The following is a 21,105-nucleotide window of genomic DNA, read 5'->3' as shown; positions in this document are numbered from 1 at the left end:
TCAGGCTGAAGTGTATATAAGGAGAGGTTTTCTCCAGAGTTTTGCTGGGTCACACTATATTAAAGAGCTGTTGTCACTAACCTGGTCTCCTGCCTCGTCAATACCCAACTTAACATTGGCGACGAAGGTGGGATCTTGAGGCAGAGCACCAGAACAGAGCTGAACTCACCACGAGAATCAAACCCAGCAAGGTGATAGCGAATGCAGCGATGACCGGCTACACGCCACCCACTGCTTGACCCTGCCCAGGAGACATGGGGAATATACATGACCCGTTTAAAGTTTCCTGGAGGCAAACGAGTTACAGGAGTCTCCAACCGAAACGGGCTTACTTCATAAGCCACTGTGGGTCAGTCATCGCCGTCGCAGAAGCCTGGCGGAGCCAACATACACCGTGTGGCAGACCCTTCAGACCCTCCTGAAGAATCACTACGCACCAGCCCCGTCCAAATACGTCGACGGCACGAGTTTGGGGAGCGAGGCAACAAGAAGGCGAGTCTATCAGCGACTACATGGCAGCCCTGAGACAAGCCTCCAAGCAGAGTACCGCGATCTGGACGAAGAGCTGCTGGAACAACTTATACGGGGGTCAGACATCCGTTTGAGGAGACGGTTGCCAGCCAAGAGCAACCTGATTGGCAAACGCTCTGGACGAAGCCAGAGCCCATGAGATGTCCAACCATGCAGCAGACACCTTACAAAGCGACTCACGCCGATGGCGGGCGAAAGCCGAGCACAGTCCACCACGAAGAAACCTATCGTGAGTCAACCAGCAAGAGGAGGAAGAAGTCCACTACACGAAAATCGACAAGGAAGACCCGGAGGAATGCGGAAGTTGCGGGGGGCGACATCAGCCAAAGATGTAAGTTCAGGGACGCCATTTGCCGGCGGTGTGAGGAAGGGCACCTGGCTCAAGTCTGCCGAGCACCCCAACCTTCCAAAAATTCAAATCGGCCAATCAGAGCGGCTCTGAGTCAGAGATGCAAACCCCACATTCGAATTTCAAACCATAATCAGAGCGCGAGATCGAGGCGACCAGGACAGGAAAGAAAGAGCGAAGTCAAACCGAATGACTGTTACCATAGACCACGCAGCTACCCGCATCAAGAAAAGATCTTCACAAACCCGACAATTGAAGGCGTAGCCGACTGGAAGTAGACACAGGATCAGCCATCACAATCATGTCCTGGGACACTTTTGAAAGCCTTGCCGCACATCGAAAGCGCAAGCTACAGAAACAACGGCCCGGGTGCAGGATTACCAGGGCAACCGCATCCCTGTTCGAGGGACAACGACCGTCGAGGTCAAGCACGGACATACGAAAAGACCCTGCCCATCACGTTAGTCGAGGAACCTTGCCAAGTTTGCTGGGGCTAGACTGGTTCCGGCGTTGAATGGGGTGACTGGCGCCCACCGAGCGGATGCAACCTGCAAAACGCCTAATGGAGGAATTCGCAGTATTCGAGGACCGTTAGGCAAGTAAGGGGACCCCTATCTCCTTCAATTTAGACCCCAAATAGCTCCCATTAGGTTAAAGGCAAGGAGGGTTCCTTTGCACTCAAACCTAAAATCGACAAAGAGTTAGATAAATTAGTCAGCCAGGGATACTAGTGCCAGTTGACCATGCCAAAATGGGAGGCATCGTCACCCTATAAAACCAGGCAGGTCCATAAGAATTTGTGCTGATTACAAGGCTACCTTGAACAAAGCATTGCAAGCGCCTACCCAGTTCCAGTAGTGCAACACTTATTGCACTCACTAGGCACGGACAAGTTTTAAATTAGACTTGGCACAAGCTTACCAACAGCTACCCGTAGATGCTAGCACAGCGGAAGCCCAGACCATTATAGCACTGCCTTTAAGTGCACCGGTTACAGTTTGGGGTGAGTGTGGCCCGGGCTATTCAAAATTTGATGGGCGACTCCTACAAGGGTTACAGGAGTCGTGCCCTATTCGATGTGTTGGTATCAGGGAAGATTTAAGAGAACTGGGAAGCGATTAAGGAAAGTTTTGGCCATTTTAGGTCGGCAGGATTAAAAGTTAAAGCAAGCAAGTGTCAGATAGGGTCGAATCTGTTGAATTTTGGGTTATAGAATAGACAAAAGGATTCACCCACTGAGAGCAAAGTCAAATAAAGAGAGCCCCAGCACCCAAAAACAAGACAGAACTCCAGGCTTTCCTGGGTCTGGTAAACTTTTACGCCGTGTTTTTAAAGACAAGGCAACCGTTGCTGAACCGTTGCATAAATTGCTTGGAAAAACACAGTTTGGTCGTGGGGAAGTCAGAGAATAGGGCATTTGAGGCAGTAAAAGTTTGCTATCAAGCGATAGCCTGTTAATACAATACAATAACAGGCTGCCGTTAGTATTGGTTTGTGATCGTCCCCTATGGAGTAGGAGCTCCACAGACTCCCAAAGCGGCACTGAAGCCCTATAGCGTTCTACTCACGAACGATGTCCCGGCTGAGAGAAATTACAGCCAGCTAGATAGGGAGGCTCTCGCAATAGTGTCAGGGTGAAAAATTTCCCGAATCGTTTTGGGAGAGACATTATCACTGACCACAGACCACTATTGGGTTACTGGCTGGCGACGCGCCAGTGGCACTATCACCTGACTGACCAGATGGACTATCTTTTGGCCGCCTACTCTTACAAACTGCAGCATCGACCTGGAAAGAGCTGGGGCATGCGGACGCACTGAGCAGATGCCCATTGCCGGAAATCGAGGACCCTACTCCGGGCACCCGTTCTACTAATTGACTCTTGGGACTCTGGGCCAGTCACATCGAGGAAGTGGCTCGGGCCTCCTACCGGACGTTGTCTTAAGAACTGTAATCGGTTGGGTTCAAGGGATGGCCGCTGCGGGCGACCGTTTAAATTTGTAAAGAGAATTGTCTGTGCAAGGGGTGCCTGCTCTGGGGGATAGGGTGGTAGTTCCAGAGAAGCTGAGGAAAAAGTCCTGGAACTACTGCATGAGGGTCACCCAGGAATTGTAAGGATGAAGGGCTAGCCAGGAGCTATGTCTGGTGGCCCCTAATGGACAGGAAATCGGTGACAGGGTTGGCGATGCCAGGTATGTCAGGAACCACTACCACCCTCGGCCCCAGTGTTGGAGTGGGAGAAACCCCAAGGCCCTTGGTCCCGCATTCACATTGATTTTGCCGGCCCTTCCACGGCCAAACATTTCTAATTGTGGTGGATGCATTCTCCAAATGGCTGGAGATCATCCTAATGAAATCCACAACCAGCCGTCATTCAGCACTAAAACACCTTTTGCACTGCGGACACCCTCGTGTCCGATACGCCCACAGTTCACTGCAGCATTATTTGAAGGGTACCTGGCTGAAGGGCATCCGACATGCCCTCTGCGCCGTTCCACCCTCGTCGAGCGGCCTTGCTGAGCGTTTTGTTGGTGCGGAAGCGCTATCACGAAGCGGCCCGGAGACTGGCAGGCACAAATCGGTCGGCATTCCTAACCGTCAACACAGGACCCCTGTGGCCACCGCCGCAGCCCAGCCGAGCTATTAATGGGCGGAAGCTAGGTGCCCGCTAGACCGGCTACACCGAACTACGTGCAGGGGCGGGTTCAAAACAAAACCAGATAGAATCCGAGAATTAAACATAGGAGACTCAGTGTGGGCCCATAATTACGCGGCCCAAACTGGAAGAGGATAGTCATAGACAAAGCGGGCCCCAAATCTTATCTAGTGGAAATAGGCGATGGCAGAGTTTGGGCGCCACATAGATCAATTAAGAAACAGATTGAGCGATAAGGCGAATTAGGCGAGGCAGCCCTGACTATGATTTAATTAACCCCACAGCTGACTGGAACCGAGAACAAACAAGCAAGAAAACAGAGACTTATCTGAGTCAGGCGGTCCAGCGACACCCTCAGGTCCCCTGAGGACAGCAGGTCCGAGCGAATAATCCAGGGCCGGATGGCGGGAGGAGGAGCTCAGAGGGCGAAAAGTCCCTCCGGCAAGCTCGACTCAACTCCAGAAAGTGAACTGCAGGTCCGGGAGAGTCAGGAGGCGCACGTACCTGCAGGACTAAATAATATGCAAATATTGGCAAAGTGCCTTCTGGGAGGAAGAGTGTAATGTATTACTGTAAGTTTTGGCGGGAGTTTTAGGCGGAAATATCTCGTTCTGATTGGTTGCAGCCTCAGGCTGAAGTGTATATAAGGAGGTTTTCTCCAGAGTTTTGCTGGGTCACACTATATTAAAGAGCTGTTGTCACTAACCTGGTCTCCTGCCCGTCAATACCAAACTTAACCAGTTTCTGATGCAATGAGGTCTAATTTGCCTCCTTATTGCCACTAGGTATCTTATAATCTCATTGTGATCAGCCTTGATCAAAGTACTCTGCGTCTTCTAGTTTCATCTTCAGCTCCTCAACCAAAGCCAATTGGGATCTATGGTCAGATAAGGCAACATCCAAAGATAATTCAGGCGCAACTGTTCTTCAGTCGTGCAGTGCAAGATCTAAAGCCTAACCTCTCATCATGAAATCGGAACCAACATTCTCCGTCTCCCTGCGATGGTGGTGGCTAAAAGTCACAAGGAAAATGATATGACAGTTCCATCACTAAATCTCTAAGCAGAGACATCACACTGCCAACAAAAGTGCGTATAGTCAAGGCTCTGGTTTTCCCAGTTGCAATGGATGGCTGTGAAGGTTGGACCATAAAAAAGGCTGAGTGCTAAAAAATTGAGGTCTTTGAACTCTGGTGCTGGAGAAGACTCCTGCGAGTCCCTTGGACTGCAAGGCGAACAAACAAGTCAGTTCTAGAGGAGATCAACCCTGACTGCTCCTTTGAAGGCCAGATCCTGAAGAGGAAACTGAAATACTTTGGCCACTTAATGAGAAGGAAGGACTCCCTGGAGAAGAGCCTAATGCTGGGAAAGATTGAGGGCAAAAGAAGAAGGGGAGAACAGAGAACGAGGTGGCTGGATGGAGTCACTGAAGCAGTAGGCATGAGTTTAAATGGACTCCAGAGGATGGTAGAGGATAGGAAGGCCTGGAGGAATGTTGTCCATGGGGTCGCAATGGGTCGGACACAACTTCGCAACTAACAACAACAAAAATTTAGAGGTGGGGGAAAGGACCAAGGAAGGTGAGAGCCCCTCATTGCCCCTCTTCGGTTTCCACTCCACTCTAGCCTTGTCCCCTCTCTCTGGACAAGGAGAACTGGGTCCCCACGAGGTCCTCCAAACGGCAGGAACTGAGAAGTGGGGGGAGGGGGAGAGTTTCAGGGAGATCAGGCAAGGCTAAGAGAGGAATGGGAAGTGAATCTTTTGAGGGAGGCGAGTTCGAGGAGGGCCTGAAGCTTCACCCTCCTTCAGCCTATTCAGTAGCCCAGGTGCTTCCTGGTGGTCTCCCATCCTCAGGCTAACCAAGGTGATCTCTCTCAGCTAGATGGGGGCATTGGAGGTTGGGCAGCTGTTGAAGGCTGAGGATAAAATACCAGCTAATGGTTGGAGATACCAGATCAGAGCCCCAACCTTCTCCCAGCTGCAGCAGGCAGACATCCCACAGGAAGCCTATCCTGAGATGCCCCCAATCCTTTCCTGGCATGGGGGGGGTATGGAGGGGTCAAACTCCCCCCTGGCCCAGCACCGGCCTCAGCAGACCAGAACTGGGTCCCCACCTGCAGCTGAAGGAGGCGGCAGAGTCTGAACCTCTCCCACAGTTGTGTGTTTGGACACACCCAGTGACACAAAATTGGCCCCAGATCCAGAGAGACTCTGGTGGGATTCCCATCGATCTCCTGATCAAAGCAGAACTTCTAGGCTCTCTTCATGTTTCCCCTCCCCCACAAGACTTTCATTTTCTCTGAATTCTCTCTGCCATCCTCAGACACACACACACACACACAAACACACAGTTTCTTTCTCCAGCCCACAACAGCTGCAGAGGCTCTTGGGCTTCGCTTCCCCAGCCTGAAGCGTTGGGCTCCTCCGAAGCGGAACTGAGGAACTGGCCAGGATCCAGCAGGCAACAAGCCTCGAATCTTCATCAGGGCAGCTCAGGGACTCTCCTCCTCCTCCTCCGCCCCATGGCTGAGCCTCCAGGTGGGGCAGCCACAAGGTCCTCTGGCCCACCGGAAGTGGCTGAAGGGGCCCTTCCAGAATACCTGATGATGGTTCTCTTCTCCTTTCTCCAACAGTTAAAGCACATTGAAAAAAGTAGTTCTTGACTTATAACTGTTCATTTAGTGACCATTCGGAGTTACAATGGCACTGAAAAAAGTGGCTCTTTGTCTAATACACTCACGCTCTCGTGACGTCTCGCCTGGATTACTGCAACGCTCTCTACATGGGGCTTCCCTTGAAGGGCATCCGGAGGCTACAGTTAGTCCAGAATGCGGCTGCGCGGGTGATAGATGGAGCCCCTCGTGGCTCCCGCATAACACCCATCCTGCGCAGGCTGCACTGGCTACCTGTGGCCTTCCGGGTGTGCTTCAAGGTTTTGGTGACCACCTTCAAGGCGCTCCATGGCATAGGGCCGGGTTATCTACGGGACCGCCTACTGCGACCAGATACCTCTCACCGACCCGTGCGCTCTCACAGAGAGGGACTCCTCAGGGTGCCGTCAGCTAGGCAGTGTCGTCTGGTGACGCCCAGGGGAAGGGCCTTCTCTGTGGGGGCTCCCGCCCTCTGGAACGAACTCCCCCCAGGACTCCGTCAACTTCCAGACCTCCGAACCTTCCGTCGCGAGCTCAAGACATATTTATTCATCTGTGCAGGACTGGCTTAGATTTTAAATTTATAGGGGTTTTAAATTTGGTTTTAATATTTATATTTCTATTTTTAATAATTGGGCATTAGAATAAGTTTTTTAATGATTATTTTAATTTGTATATTGATGTTTTATATGCCTGTGAACCGCCCTGAGTCCTTTGGGAGATAGGGCGGTATACAAATTCGAATAATAAATAAAATAAATAAAATAATATTTCTTCTTTTTTAAAATGTGTTTTTATTGCTTTGAATGTTTTTTTTAATACTTTCATGTAAATACGTTTTTAGCTTTCTTTCTTTCTTTCTTTCTTTATTTTGTCACAACATCATACAAAAAGATTATATAGTATATACACATATAAACATATATAGGAAGAAGAAAAGAAAAACAATAGGACAGGAACGGTAGGCACGTTTGTGCGCTTATGCACGCCCCTTATGGTCCTCTTAGGAATGGGGTGAGGTCAATAGTAGAAAGTTTTTGGTTAAAGCTTTTAGGATTATGGGAAGAGACCACAGAGTCAGGTAAAGTATTCCAAGCACTGATGATTCTGTTGCAGAAGTCATATTTTCTGCAATCTAGATTAAAGCGGTTTACATTTAGTTTAAATCTATTGGTTGCCCTTGTATTATTGCAATTAAAGTTGAAGTAGTCTTTGACAGGAAGGACATTACAATAGATGATTCTGTGAGTTAAACTTAGGTCTTGTCGAAGGCGACGGAGTTCCAAGTTTTCTAAGCCTAGGATTTCAAGTCTGGTGGGATAAGGTATTTTGTTGTTTTCAGAGGAATGGAGAACTCTTCTTGTAAAATATTTCTGGACACGTTCAATTGTATTGATGTCAGAGATGTGGTGAGGGTTCCAAACAGGTGAGCTGTATTCTAGAATTGGTCTAGCAAATGTTTTATATGCTCTGGTTAGTAGTGTGGTGTTTTTGGAAAAGAAGCTACGCAAAATTAGGTTTCTTGTATACGACACTTGTTGTGAGATGGGAGGTTACAAAAATTTCATACATAGATATGATAGATAGATAGATAGGATAGATAGATAGATATATAGGATAGATAGATAGATGGATAGATGGATAAATAACCCTAACCTTTATATTTTGAATATAAACAGAAACAGTAGAAGCACATTTGTTCACATCAGTGTGTTGTCTGTTCCTTGCAGCCTCTTTAAATATGTTCCAGTTTGTGCCCTTGAAGGAATCTCCTCTTAGAGCCTCCATAGCTTCTGCCGGCCACAGTCTCCCTAGTTTTCCAGTTGGTTTATTTGGCTGATTCCACTGAGGTTTCAGCTTCCAATTAGCTTCTAAAACTTTCTCTCCCTCCCACTTTCAAGCCCTTCGGATGAGGAGAGCCAGTCGGTGTCCAAAGCCGATCTTCTCGGTCCTTTTAAGGGGCAGCTCATCCCCTGCCAGAAGCCCCCCATGTGGGTGTTGTGGACGATGGTCCAAGAATCCCAGTTTCCCTCCAGAGAACCATCCACTAAGCCAGGTTTGACTTCCAAGGTGCTTCCTTCCCTCCTTGGATGGTTCCCTTTATTGGGCGAAAGGAAGATAAAACCACCTGTGCCCCCAACTCTTTGGCTCCCATCCCCACCTGCTCCGAGTCTCTTGGCATCTTTTCCAGGACTTTTTCATTCCTCCCCGCATGAAAGAGGAAAAAGGGATAAGAATCTGTGGACTTCATTATTTCTTAAGCCCCTCAGTCACGTCTTTGATACCTTCCCTCCACCTGGGAAACAGCCAACCACCCGAGTTTGATTGTCTACAAATGGCTGGTTCAGTTCCCCTGAGCAATGAAGCATCTACCACCAACAATGCCTTTTCTTTGTTAAGAAAATCTGGGTTTCCCCCCCCCCCGTCATTGATACATTTGGTGTTGTCCCTTTTCCAGCTGCCCCCACACTATCTTGCAAGGGCAGGTATTGTCCACAGGAGCCCAAATCTTCTCCGTGTTTGAGACAAATCCTACAATCACACACTGACAGATTCTTCCTGTGGTGACCCCATGACCCAGATGAGGAAGGGGAGGGGAAAATTCTGCCCTTTAGAGATCGAGGCCTGTGGAGTCCTGTAGAGTCAGTCTGGAGACCTCTGGAGGGGGCGAAGCTCAATTGGAGGGCTACTTAGGGGCATCTAGGGATGCTGGGAAGAAGAGAGGGGTCTGCCCCATTGAACCCCTCCCTCTTTCCTACAGAGCTGGTCTTCCCCTCCGTGACAAATGTCTTCTACACCAGGAATGGCTTAAGGTAGATTTCTCAGAGATCATCCAGTTCAACCCTCTGCTCGAGTAGGGGAGACTCTACACCATTTATACCATCAAGCAGGAGACCCCATACCATTAGAATCTAGAATTTGGTGTTGGGTGCCAAAATGGGGCAGGACCCTCCGGCTGTGAAGTAGAGAAATGGCTGAAATGGCTGGGTGAACGTAGGGGGAGTCTCAGATGCCCCCCAGTGGCTCCCCACATGTGCCTGGGGAGGACGGGGTCTGCTGGCATTCTGCTCCTCAAAAGGGGGCTTGAGGGGAAGCAGAGCAAGGGGGCCTTCAAGCAGGAGGGGGGTTGAGCCCCTTCCCCTCCTTGGATCTGCCCACCCTCCTCCCGAAGCAGTTCTGGCTTCGGACCCAAAGTAGTCGGAATGGTGGATCCAGAGGCAGCGGAGGGAGGAGCCTCCTGTGGGGGCAGGAAAGAGGAAGAGGCAGAAGAGGAAGGAAGGATTCCAGGGTTTCTTACATCAGAAGTTTATTCTTTTATAGCAAAGCGAAGGGAAGTGATTTGGAGGAAGAGTGATGGAGATGAAGCTGCTGTGGGTTCAAAGCCAGGAGAGATGAGGGGACTAGAGTTACAGGTCACCTCAGCATCCCTGGGGACAGTCTAGATGGTCTCCAACCCTCCCTCCCAAGAAAGGGATGCCTCATAGGAAGTTTGGAGGGGAGGGGGTCTCAGCAGGAGAAGGTCCAGGTGCCATTCTCCTCCTCTCCCCAACTTGCCACCTTCAGCCTCCATTTTTAACAGGTTGCAAACAGGACAAAGAGTCATCAGCTACTAAAGAAAAAAAACATCCTTTTGCATCAGAGAGCAGAATTAATTCATGAGTGCTGTAGAAAAAGAGACGGGGAAGAAAATTAGAATATAAAGAAAAACCCTTAGTGTAAATAACATATTTTTCTTCCTTTTCAACCCCCAACCCCCAACCCCAGGGCAGGCCCACACTGCAGGGGGGAGGTTGACAGGCAGGGACAGATAGAGGGAGAATCTACCCACTGCAGGGAAGAAAAGGCTGGGATGCTTGATATGAAGAAAGAAGATGGGGCTAGGATGGGGGTGGCAGCAAAGAGGGGAGCCTGGGGTCACTTGGGCAGAAATTATGTGAATTCCCACAAGGAGAAAGGGGGGGAGTCAGGAATAATAGCCTGTCCAGGTTCCAACTAATGAACGCAAATGACTCTGCATGGAGTGCCCAGAAGGATCATCTCCGACTGGAGGGAGGGAGGGTCCAGTTCACGGTGAAGTTTTGGAGGAAGTTCATTAACACAATAGGGTCATCTCAAGGACTTAGCTCCACCTCCCATCCGAGTACGGATGGAGCTTGAGAATGAACTAACGCAATGATAGAACAATACCTGAGATCAGTGGTGGGTTTCAAATTTTTTTACTACTGGTTCTGTAGGTGTGGCTTGGTGGGCGTGGCAAGGCTTGGTGGGCGTGTCAGGGCGTGTCAGGGGACGGTTACTGCAAAATCCCCATTTCTTCCCGATCAGCTGGGACTCAGGAGGCAGAGAATAGATGGAGGTGGGGCCAGTCAGAGGTGGTATTTTCTGGTTCTCCAAACTACTCAATATTTCTGCTATCGGCTCTCCAGAACTGGTCAGAATCGGCTAAAACACACCTCTGCCTGAGATGCTATGTTAATTATCAGCAGTTTAGCTGGGCAGATCTCCTAACATTTGATGAAGTGGCCTACAATACCGCAGTGCATAATCGCATGGGACTCCCCCCTTTTAAAATAGCCACAGGGTGGAATTTGTCCCTATGCCTGAATACCCTCAGGAACCCACCTCCAAAGTGAGAATGGGTGGGTGGCTTACAAAATGGGTGGGGGGATATAAACCTGAGGTGCTCCCTCCCCAAGGGAGGAATGAGAAGAAATGACCTCTGGAGGGCCCGGGATAGGGGTTATTCCTCTGCCCTGGTTCTCCTTGATCTCTTAGCGGCTTTTGATACCATCGACCATGGTATCCTGCTGCGGCGGTTGGGGGGATTGGGTGTGGGAGGCACCGTGTTTCGGTGGTTCTCATCCTATCTCTCCGACCGATCGCAGACGGTGTTGGCAGGGGGGCAGAGGTCGACCTCGAGGAGCCTCCTTTGTGGGGTGCCACAGGGGTCGGTTCTCTCGCCTCTCCTGTTCAACATCTACATGAAGCCGCTGGGCGAGGTCATCAGTGGTTTTGGGGTGAGTTATCAACTGTACGCGGATGACACCCAGCTGTACATTTCCACCCCTGACCACCCCAATGTAGCTGTTGAAGTGTTGTCCGGTGTGTGGAGGCCGTACGGGTCTGGATGGGGAGGAACAGGCTCAAGCTCAATCCCTCCAAGACTGAGTGGCTGTGGGTGCCGGCATCCCGGTACAGTCAGCTGCAACCGCGGCTGACTGTTGGAGGCGAATCATTGGCCCCAATGGAGAGGGTGCGCAATCTGGGGGTTCTCCTGGATGGACGGTTGTCTTTTGGAGATCATTTGGCGACCGTCTCCAGGAGAGCTTTTACCAGGTCCGCCTGGTCCGCCAGTTGCGCCTTTCTAGACCGGGATGCCTTATGCACGGTCACTCACGCCCTCGTCACTTCTCGCCTGGACTACTGTAACGCCTCACATGGGCTCCCTTGAAGTGCACCCGGAGACTTCAGTTAGTTCAGAATGCAGCCGCGCGGGTGATAGAGGGAGCCACTCGTGGCTCCCATATAACACCGATCCTGCGCAGGCTGCACTGGCTGCCTGTGGTTTTCCGAGTGCACTTCAAGATGTTGGTTACCACCTTTAAAGCGCTCCATGGCATAGGACCGGGATATCTTTGGGACCGCCTTCTGTTACCACATGCCTCCCACCGGCCAGTACGCTCCCATAGAGAGGGCCTCCTCAGGGTGCCGTCGGCCAAACAGTGTAGGCTGGCGACCCCCAGAGGGAGAGCCTTCTCTGTGGGGGCACCTACCCTCTGGAATGAGCTTCCCCCAGGACTTCAACAACTTCCTGACCTCCAGACATTTCGCCGCGAGCTTAAAACATATCTATTCTTCCGAGCAGGACTGGCTTAATAGGGTTTTTAAACATGGATTTTATTGGGGTTTATTTTATATTTTGTATTGTATTTTAAATTTAGGCTTTTGGAATAAGTTTTTTAAATAGTGTTTTTATTGAAATGTATTGCATTATTTTATCTGCCTGTTCACCGCCCTGAGTCCTTCGGGAGAAGGGCGGTATAAAAATTAAATTATTATTATTATTATTATTATTATTAAATGGCCCCCTGCTTCCCTTCCCTTCTGCAATTTCCAAAAACTTGGAAAAATTCTGGGCAAGATTTTAGTGTTTCTGTGTGCTTTTGTTTTTGATTGCAATCCTTTTTCAGATCTCTGTAAGGAAAAGCTGCCCAAAATCCAAAAATTTGCTGTATCCACAGCAAGGAGGTTTTCTTCAGGCATATTTTTTTTAAAAAAGAAACAATTAAGGAATTTATAACTTGCAGGAAGGGCTGAAATGAGGGAAGAAGACGAGAAACTCACCTGCAGGTGGTTGGATGGGAGTTGCTGGAAGGAGAAAAAGATCCAGTCAGACACCTTCATGGGCTGGAGGACTCAGGGGGTTTCCCTCCCCATCGATAGCCCATAATAGGTTGTGTGAGCTTCACTTATAGCCCCTCAAACAAGAGAAGCTGCCACAAATATTCCTCAAGGGGCCCCTCTTGGCCACCTGCCAAGCTTGATGAGAGGCCTCCCCTAGATGGTCCCCTCCCCACAACCTCTCCTCCAGCCCCCCAGACTCACCTTTCTTGCTTTTCAGGTAGGAGAAGAGCCCCGCAGCCAGGAAGGCCACTCCTATCACGGCTCCCATGATCCCTGTCCAGAGTTTGCTCCTGGCAGAGCTGGAGGAACGGGGCTCTGGGGAAGGAGAAGGAGCCTCACCTGAGCGGGAGGATCAGGCCCGCCTCCTCCCAGGAGGGTACATTATGCCTCTACCCACAGGGAGGGTCTCTCCCCCCCTTTTCAGGGCAGGATGGGGTCCCTGAGCAGGAGGGGAGGGAGGGGAGGGGCTTACCCCACTTGACGGTGATGGGGGCCTCCAGGCTGGCGTGCCCCACCTTGCAAGTGTAGACGTCCCCTCGCTGGGGCTTGGTCTCCAGCATCACCTGGAGCTGGTAGGTCCAGTCTCCGTTCTGGAGCTCCTCCCCAAAGGCCACACCCTCCTTCTCCGGCCTCCCATTCTTCAGCCACTGGATCTCGATCTCCACGGGGTAAAAGCCCATCGTGGTGCAGAGGAGGATGGTGTTGGGGGAAGTGGGGTCCATCTTGGTGGGGGAGATGCTGACGGTGGGCTTGGCTGGAGGGAAGGAGGAGAAGGAGGCACAGGAGAGACACAGGAGGGCCCAGAACAGGAGACCAAGTTGGTTAGTTCAGGCCAAGATCCCTTTTCACTCCTAAAACTATGTTTTGAGTTTTGAGTGTCTGTGGAGATTCTCAGCCATCCAGGTCCTGGTTGTCCCAAAGCAGGGGTGAAATCTAAAAATTTTCTCTACTGGTTCTGTGGGCGTGGCTTAATTGGTGGGTGTGGCTTGGTGGTCAGATGACTGGGTGGGTGTGACCAATAACAATAAATAATAAAAATAATAAAGTATACAAAACAATAAGAGGTTGCAAAAACCAACTTTTACACTTTACACACACACAACACAACACAACACAACACAACTGACTCACACACAATGTAAAAGCAGCTGCACTTCACCCAAAATGGCCCTTGCAATGAGCAGGAACCTCACACAGCCACAAAAAGCTGAAAAACCAACTTTCACATTTTACACACACACAACACAACACAACACAACTCACACACACACACACACATAAAATGCCACATACAGCTTTGTGAGATTTTGTGTGTTTGTATCACTACAGAAACACACCAAATCTCAGAAAGCTGCACAAATATTTTATTTTATTTATATTTTTTTAAATCGGGGTCTCCAACCTTAGTAACTTTAAGGTTTGTGGACTTCAATTCCCAGAGTTCCTCAGCCAGCAAAGCCAGCCAGCATTAGTTGCTCACTGAGGAAATAGATAAGCTAGCAACTGATTCTGTCTGGTGCTGAAGTGAAACTGCTCCTTTCACGCTGGGAAAGCCATGCTTTAGATCAGTAATCAAGTAAGTGCCTTAGAATCTCTTAAAAGGAAGTTTTCTACAAGCTCTTCAGAGAGCAGAGAAGCTCTTTCAAAGATCCTGGAGCACAGGGGAACTTCCAGAGGACTGGAAAAGAGCTGATGTAGTTCCCATCTTCAAAAAAGGAAAAAAAAACAGATCCAGGAAACTACAGACCTATCAGCCTGACCTCAATACCAGGGAAGATTCTGGAAAAGATAATCAAGCAACGAATCACCGAATACCTAGAAGCAAACAAAATATTAACCAAAAGCCAGCATGGGTTTGTCAAAAACAGATCATGCCAGACTAATCTTACTGCATTATTTGACAAAGTGACAGAATTAGTGGACCAGAGGAATGCTGTCGATATAATTTACTTGGACTTCAGTAAAGCATTTGATAAAGTAGACCATAACCTACTACTAGATAAAGTAGAAAAATGTGGGTTAGACAGCACCACCACCAGATGGATTCGTAACTGGCTGACCAACCACACTCAACATGTAGTCCTCAATGGAACTACATCCACATGGAGGGAAGTATGCAGTGGAGTACCCCAAGGCTCTGTTTTAGGCCCAGTACTCTTCAACATCTTCATCAATGACTTGGACGAGGGGATAGATGGGGAACTCATCAAATTTGCAGATGACACCAAGCTGGCAGGAATAGCCAATACTCCAGAAGATAGGCTCAAGTTACAGAAAGATCTTGACAGAGTTGAACATTGGGCGCTAACTAACAAGATGAAATTCAACAGTGAAAAAAGTAAGGTTTTACATTTGGCAAAAAAAACCAAAATGCACAGGTACCGGATATGTGGTACCTTGCTCAATAGTAGTAACTGTGAGAGGGATTTTTTTTTTTTTTTACATTTATACCCCGCCCTTCTCCGAAGACTCAGGGCGGCTTACAGTGTATAAGGCAATAGTCTCATTCTATTTGTATATTTTTACAAAGTCAACTTATTGCCCCCCCCAACAATCTGGGTCCTCATTTTACCTACCTTTATAAAGGATGGAAGGCTGAGTCAACCTTGGGATCTTGGAGGGATCTTGGAGTCCTAGTGGACAACCATTTAAATATGAGCCAGCAGTGTGCAGCAGCTGCCAAAAAAGCCAACACAGTTCTGGGCTGCATAAACAGAGGGATAGAATCAAGATCACGTGAAGTGTTAATACTACTTTATAATGCCTTGGTAAGGCCACACTTGGAATATTGCATTCAGTATTGGTCACCACGATGTAAAAAAGTTGTTGAGACTCTAGAAAGAGTGCAGAGAAGAGCAACCAAGATGATTAGGGGACCGGAAGCTAAAACATATGAAGAACGGTTGCAGGAACTCGGTATGTCTAGTTTAATGACAAGAAGGACTAGGGGAGACATGATAGAAGTGTTCCAATAGCTCAGGGGCTGCCACAAAGAAGAGGGAGTCAAGCTATTCTCCAAAGCCCCTGAGGGTAGAACAAGAAGCAATGGGTGGAAACTAATCAAGGAGAGAAGCAACTTAGAAATAAGGAAAAATTTCCTGACAGTTAGAACAATCAATAAGTGGAACAACTTGCCTGCAGAAGTTGTGAATGTTCCAAAACTGGAGATTTTTAAGAAAATGTTGGATAACCATTTGTCTGAAATGGTGTAGGGTTTCCTGTCTGGGCAGGGGGTTGGACTAGAAGACCTCCAAGGACCCTTCCAACTCTGTTATTATGTTATGTTATGTTAAAGTTCTGCTGATGAGGAACTCAGGTGAGATCGCCAGAGGAGTCTTTTAAATCTTTTTTTAAGTTTAAAGGCTCTGCCGATCTCAGCTGAGGGGTGGGAGCTTCAGAGACTTTTTTTTACTTTTAAAGGCATGTTTTCGGCTGAAGAAAAACTGCTTTTAAAAGTAAAAAAAAAAAACCTCTGCTGATGGTGCGGCTCAGCAGAGGCAGGGGGGGCGGGGCCAGGGATTTTTGCCACCGGTTCTCCGAACCAGCAGCCGCCATCGCTACCGGATCGGGCAAGCCAGTCCGAACCAGGAGCATTTCACCCCTGTCCCAAAGGTGCATTTTTTCTAAAAGGCAACTGGATTTTGTTTTTCCAAGACATTTTGCTTCTCATCTGAGAAGTTTAAACTCAATCTATGGTCTACAAATTAATGAACCCTTTTCCAACAGCGACCACAGCATGAGTGACTTTTATCTCAACATGCGTCCTCACATAGACAATCATAATGACGGAATCCCAAAGTTTAGCTTTAGAAAAGCTGCGATCTCAGAACTGACGACCTTTCAACTCCTGATTGGCAAACTCTATTCATTGGCTGCACCACTGCCGAAGACCATTATAACATTTTTTTCACAAGAAGTCAAAAGAATCATTAAACTATTTTTGTTGTTAGTTGCAAAATTGTTTCCGACCCATCGTGACCCCATGGACCACGTTCCTCCAGGCCTTCCTATCAGTGGTGGGTTGCTACCGGTTCTCCCCAGTTCGCAAGAACCGATAGTAAACATTTTGAGTAGTTTGGAGAACCGGTAGTAAAAATTCTGCCTGGCCCCGCCCCCAATCTCTTGCTGCCTCCCGACTCCCAGCTGATCGGCTAGAAGGAAAAAATCAAGACTCACTTGTCGAAGAAGAGGGGAAAAAAACAAGACACTGTCCCTTTAAATTGAGAAGCCAATAATAATAATAATAATAATAATAATAATAATAATAATAATAATAATAATAATAATAATAATAATAATAATAATAATAGTAATAATAATAATAATAATAATAATAATAATAGTTTAATTTGTATACCGCCCTTCTCCCGAAGGACTCAGGGCGGTGCACAGCCAAAATAAAAAACAAAAACTACACATACAATACTAAGAACAACCCTTAAAAAACTTATTCAATTGGCCTTAAATAAAATATCTCCCTATAAAATTACAAAAATTTAAAACCCATAAAATCAATTTAAAATATTAAAAATTCAAGCCAAAATTCAAGAAGCCTCCCAACTGATCAGCTACAATGAAAAAATCAGGACTCGCTTCTTAGCAAAGAAGAAGGGGGGGTGGGGGGGGGGAAATGGCTGTCGCTTTAAATTGACAGAGCTGGAAGCTCGTTTCTGGGTCAGCTGAACAACAAATTGGATAAGTGGAGGAATTATTATATGGTTCAAAGTTTTTGAAGTTTTGGGGTTTGTGCAACATGAGCTTTGTGTTTCTAAAAAGGTTTGGGCGATTTCCATTGTGAAGTATCCTGACTTGAATGAGTTTTCTGCCTGCTTGTAAATGGAGCCGAACTTCCAGCTTCCACCTCTAAGCATTGGTAGCTGTTTTCTGCTTACAAAGTTTCCTTTATGCAGCTGGCAGGAATGTGGAATTCCAGGAAGGTTCCTTGTTAACAGCTTAATTATTTCTTAATTATCTAGTAATATTTTATTTGGGAAATGAAGAAGGGGGAGTTTGATTCCTTCCCAGGACAGATTAGTGGGGTGGGGAGGAAATGGGGATTTTGAAGTAACCTTCCCCTGGAGTGGGGAGGGAATGGGGATTTTAGGCTTGCTGTCAAATATCAGCCATAATACTAATGATTGTTTTGAACAATATGCAGGTTGTATTACATGAATGGCTATTTTATATGTGAAATTATGACTGAAACCTATATAGGTTCACACTGTCAGGAAGTTTCTCCTTAGTTTTAGGTTGCTTCTCTCTTTGTTGAGTTTCCATCCATTGCTTCTTGTTTTGCCTTCTGGTGCTTCGGAAAATACTCCCCTCCCTTCTTTCTAGCAGCCCCTTAAAAGCCTGTTGCCTTTCACACTCTTGGGCAAAGCATGTGAGCCATTTCCTCCTTTCAGCGGTCCATGAAAGTGCATCTATAGCAGAGGTCTCTAACCTTGGCCACTTTAAGACTTTAAGATAGCAAAGCTGGCTGAGGAATTCTGAGAGTTGAAGTCCACAAGTCTTAAAGTGCCCAAGTTTGGAGACCCCTGATCTATAGTATGTAGATAATGAAGTTGAAAAAAAGTGAACAACATTTTTGCAGAACTATAGATATGTTGAGGCTGGGTGTGACAAGGAATGGCTGGGAGGGGAGGGGCCAGGCAAGGTACTCCTTGATGTGAGTGACATTGATTTGGCCACGCCTACCCAGTCACATGACCATCAAGCCACATCCACAAAATAAGCCACACCCACAGAACCGGTAGTAAAAAAATTTAGAACCCATCCCTGCTTCCTATCTTCTACCATCCGCTGGAGTCCATTTAAGTTCCCGCCAACTGCTTCAGTGACTCCATCCAGCCACCTCGTTCTCTGTCGTCCTTTTCTTCTTTTGCCCTCAATCTTCCCCAGCATTAGGCTCTTCTCCAGGAGTCCTTCCTTCTCATCAAACTACATGTACCACTAATAACACCCAAAACCAGGAAAAATAAATTACCCATAACAATAAGGAAGCTTCAGACCAAAAAACCCTCTTTGGCACAAAAACAAAACTGGCTACGTAGTTAACTTCAAAAGTCGCTACAAAACCTTATGCCGACAGATAAAGGCAGAATGCATCAGTTATCAGAGCAAAAAAAAGGAAAACCTAATACGCACTACTATTAATCTTCTCATCGTTCCCATCACCAATCTCTTTCCACTTATGACTGTATGACTGTAACTTTTTGTTGCTATCGTTAAAGGTTAAATTGCAACCTATGGCCATCATTTGTGTTGTAAATGTTGTACCTTTGATGAAGGTATTTTTTTTTCTTTTATGTACATTGAGAGCATATGCACTAAAACAAATTCCTTGTATGTCCAATCACACTTGGCTAATAAATTCTATTCTATTCTATTCTATTCTATTCTATTCTATTCTATTCTTAAGTGATGAAGCTTTCAAGACTTTTCAGTTTCCATCAAAGGAGTAAAATTTCCCTGGAAAGGCCAAATTGCAAAAAGTGCAGCTGAAATCCTTGATTTGCACAATGTTTGGCCTCTGAAACCACATCAGTTGATAGAAATAAATAAAATTATTATTACACAGAGAATGTAAATTACACGAAGAAATCTAGGCGATTTGCAAGGAATCTGGAAGAGAGAATGAAAGAATCTGAGGCTTCAGGGCTGAATGGAGGCCGGATTTCTTTCTTATGACCCCAAATTCAGTTTTAAGGTTTGTGGGAGTTTTTGGAGTCTCCCCAGGAAGGAAGAGGGAAGGGATTTGGCCGCAGGGGAAGCTGAGTCTGGGACCAAAAGGGGGGTTTCGAGGGGGGCTTTTCTCCCAGACCCCCAAAACTGAATCAGCTATTCCTGAAGGTAGAGGAAACACCAAACCAGGATCTTGGTTTAAGCATTGAATTGTGATTATAAATTCTGGATTTCTTTGTTTGTTTGTTTGCATTTATTTTATTGTTTATTTATTATGTTATTATTTAGTTTATTATTTATTCTATTATTATTTAGTTATTTATTTAGTTTATTATTTTATTATATAGTTCATTATTTATTGTATTATTTATTTTATTTATTTTATTATTATGTATTTATTTAGTTCATTATTTTATTACTTTATTTATTATTTATTTATTTTATTTATTTATTGTTGAATTTATTTATTTATTTACTTACTTTATTTATTTACTTATTTAATATATATTTTTTTGAATTTATATCCCGCCCTTCTCCGAAGACTCAGGGCGGCTTACATTGTGTAAGGCAATAGTTTCATCCTATTTGTATATTTATATACAAAGTCAACTTATTGCCCCCAACAATCTGGGTCCTCATTTTACCTACCTTATAAAGGATGGAAGGCTGAGTCAACCTTGGGCCTGGTGGGACTAGAACCTGCAGTAATTGCAGGATACTGTGTTTAATAACAGGCATTAGCCTGGTGAGCCACTTCCCAGTGATTTATTTATTTTATTTTTTCATTTAATTTTATTTATTTATTTATTTATTTTACTTACTTATTGGCTTCAAAAGCTTCCGGAGTACAAATGACTCAGAATGAAGAATAGAAAGAACTAAAACCTGCAGAAAAGGACACAACAATTTGCTTTCATGGATTCCCTTTTGCAGGCCTTTGGAAGTTCATTTTATCCTGAGATCCCAAAGGCCCCAGAGGGGGAGGGAGCCCCCCCCTCCTCCTGGCCTTCTGAAAAGGGGTCCAAATGGGGCTCTGGGGCTTTGCTGAGGGGGAGGCAGAGGAGGAGGCAGCCGTGGGGCTGGTCAGAGCCCTGAATCCCCCAGCCTTTTAATTAATCAATTAATCTTTTAATTAATTTTTACCACTCAGTTTTAATCATCTTTGCCTTCTAAGTCTTAATTTTTATATACTGTTTTTGCCGTTTGATGTTTTTTCTGTTCTGCCGCCCAGAGTCCGTCTGTGAGTTTTAAAAGTTGAGGAATAAATAAATGGCATCTATATATCTATTGCTGGACAGGAAATCCTACTTGGATGGATCTCTTGGAGGGATCCCAAGGATCCCAGATTCCAGCCAGGAGATTTTGGACCTTGGGAGAAAAGGAAGAGTTCTGGGAATGATGGTCGGAATAAAAAAGGAGGAAATCTTCATCCGGGAGAGTCTCAATCAAGAAAAGGAAAAGGGGGTGTTGGGATGTCCTCCCCCAAACTCCCCCCCCAGACTCACCTCTCCGGCCAACCATCTGCCCCGTCTGGGCCGCCTCGTAGTTGTTCCGGCAGAAGGAATCCACTCCAGCCTTCTTGTACTGCAGGTAGTCCTTATTGCTGTTCCAATAGTCCGCATCCACCTTCCCAAACTCCGTGACTGCCACAAACTTCCCGAGGTCGCTGTCAAAGCGGGCAATCTCCTGCCGGTCGTAGATGAACCTGTCCAGTAGTCGCACCTGCTGCGTCCCATTCAGGAAGCGGCACTCGGCCTTCTGCTGGAGCAAGAAATGGACTGCTGGGAGGAGAATAGAATAGAATTCTTTTTTTTATTATTATTATTATTT

At 46.8% G+C, this 21,105-nt stretch overlaps 3 protein-coding genes across 4 annotated transcripts in view; 1 reads left to right on the top strand and 2 right to left on the bottom strand.

Moving 5' to 3' along the window:
* LOC131192675 (uncharacterized) overlaps positions 1 to 21,105 on the top strand; it is a 371,955-nt gene that overhangs the window by 261,030 nt on the left and 89,820 nt on the right. The window lies entirely within an intron of this gene.
* LOC131192803 (rano class II histocompatibility antigen, A beta chain-like) overlaps positions 1 to 21,105 on the bottom strand; it is a 161,197-nt gene that overhangs the window by 68,506 nt on the left and 71,586 nt on the right. The gene's annotated exons all lie outside the window — the stretch shown is intronic.
* Positions 1 to 21,105, bottom strand: part of LOC131192813 (H-2 class II histocompatibility antigen, E-S beta chain-like) — a 101,159-nt gene that overhangs the window by 68,520 nt on the left and 11,534 nt on the right. The window contains exons 2-6 of one of the 2 annotated variants that reach the window (XM_058172358.1): positions 20,781 to 21,056; positions 13,064 to 13,345; positions 12,793 to 12,906; positions 12,532 to 12,555; positions 9,331 to 9,849 (exon numbers count right to left, since the gene is read on the bottom strand). In XM_058172358.1, coding sequence (XP_058028341.1) covers positions 9,836 to 9,849; positions 12,532 to 12,555; positions 12,793 to 12,906; positions 13,064 to 13,345; positions 20,781 to 21,056 — 710 coding nt within the window. In that variant the 3' untranslated portion in view covers positions 9,331 to 9,835. Of the gene's footprint in view, positions 1 to 9,330; positions 9,850 to 12,531; positions 12,556 to 12,792; positions 12,907 to 13,063; positions 13,346 to 20,780; positions 21,057 to 21,105 lie in introns of those variants that run through there. The other variant, XM_058172359.1, reaches the window with a different exon arrangement.

This window comes from Ahaetulla prasina, chromosome 2 (assembly GCF_028640845.1).
Source record: "Ahaetulla prasina isolate Xishuangbanna chromosome 2, ASM2864084v1, whole genome shotgun sequence".
Lineage (NCBI taxonomy): Eukaryota > Metazoa > Chordata > Lepidosauria > Squamata > Colubridae > Ahaetulla > Ahaetulla prasina.
The sequence above is the reverse complement of the archived record's forward strand: the minus strand, read 5'-3'. Positions and strand labels throughout refer to the sequence as shown.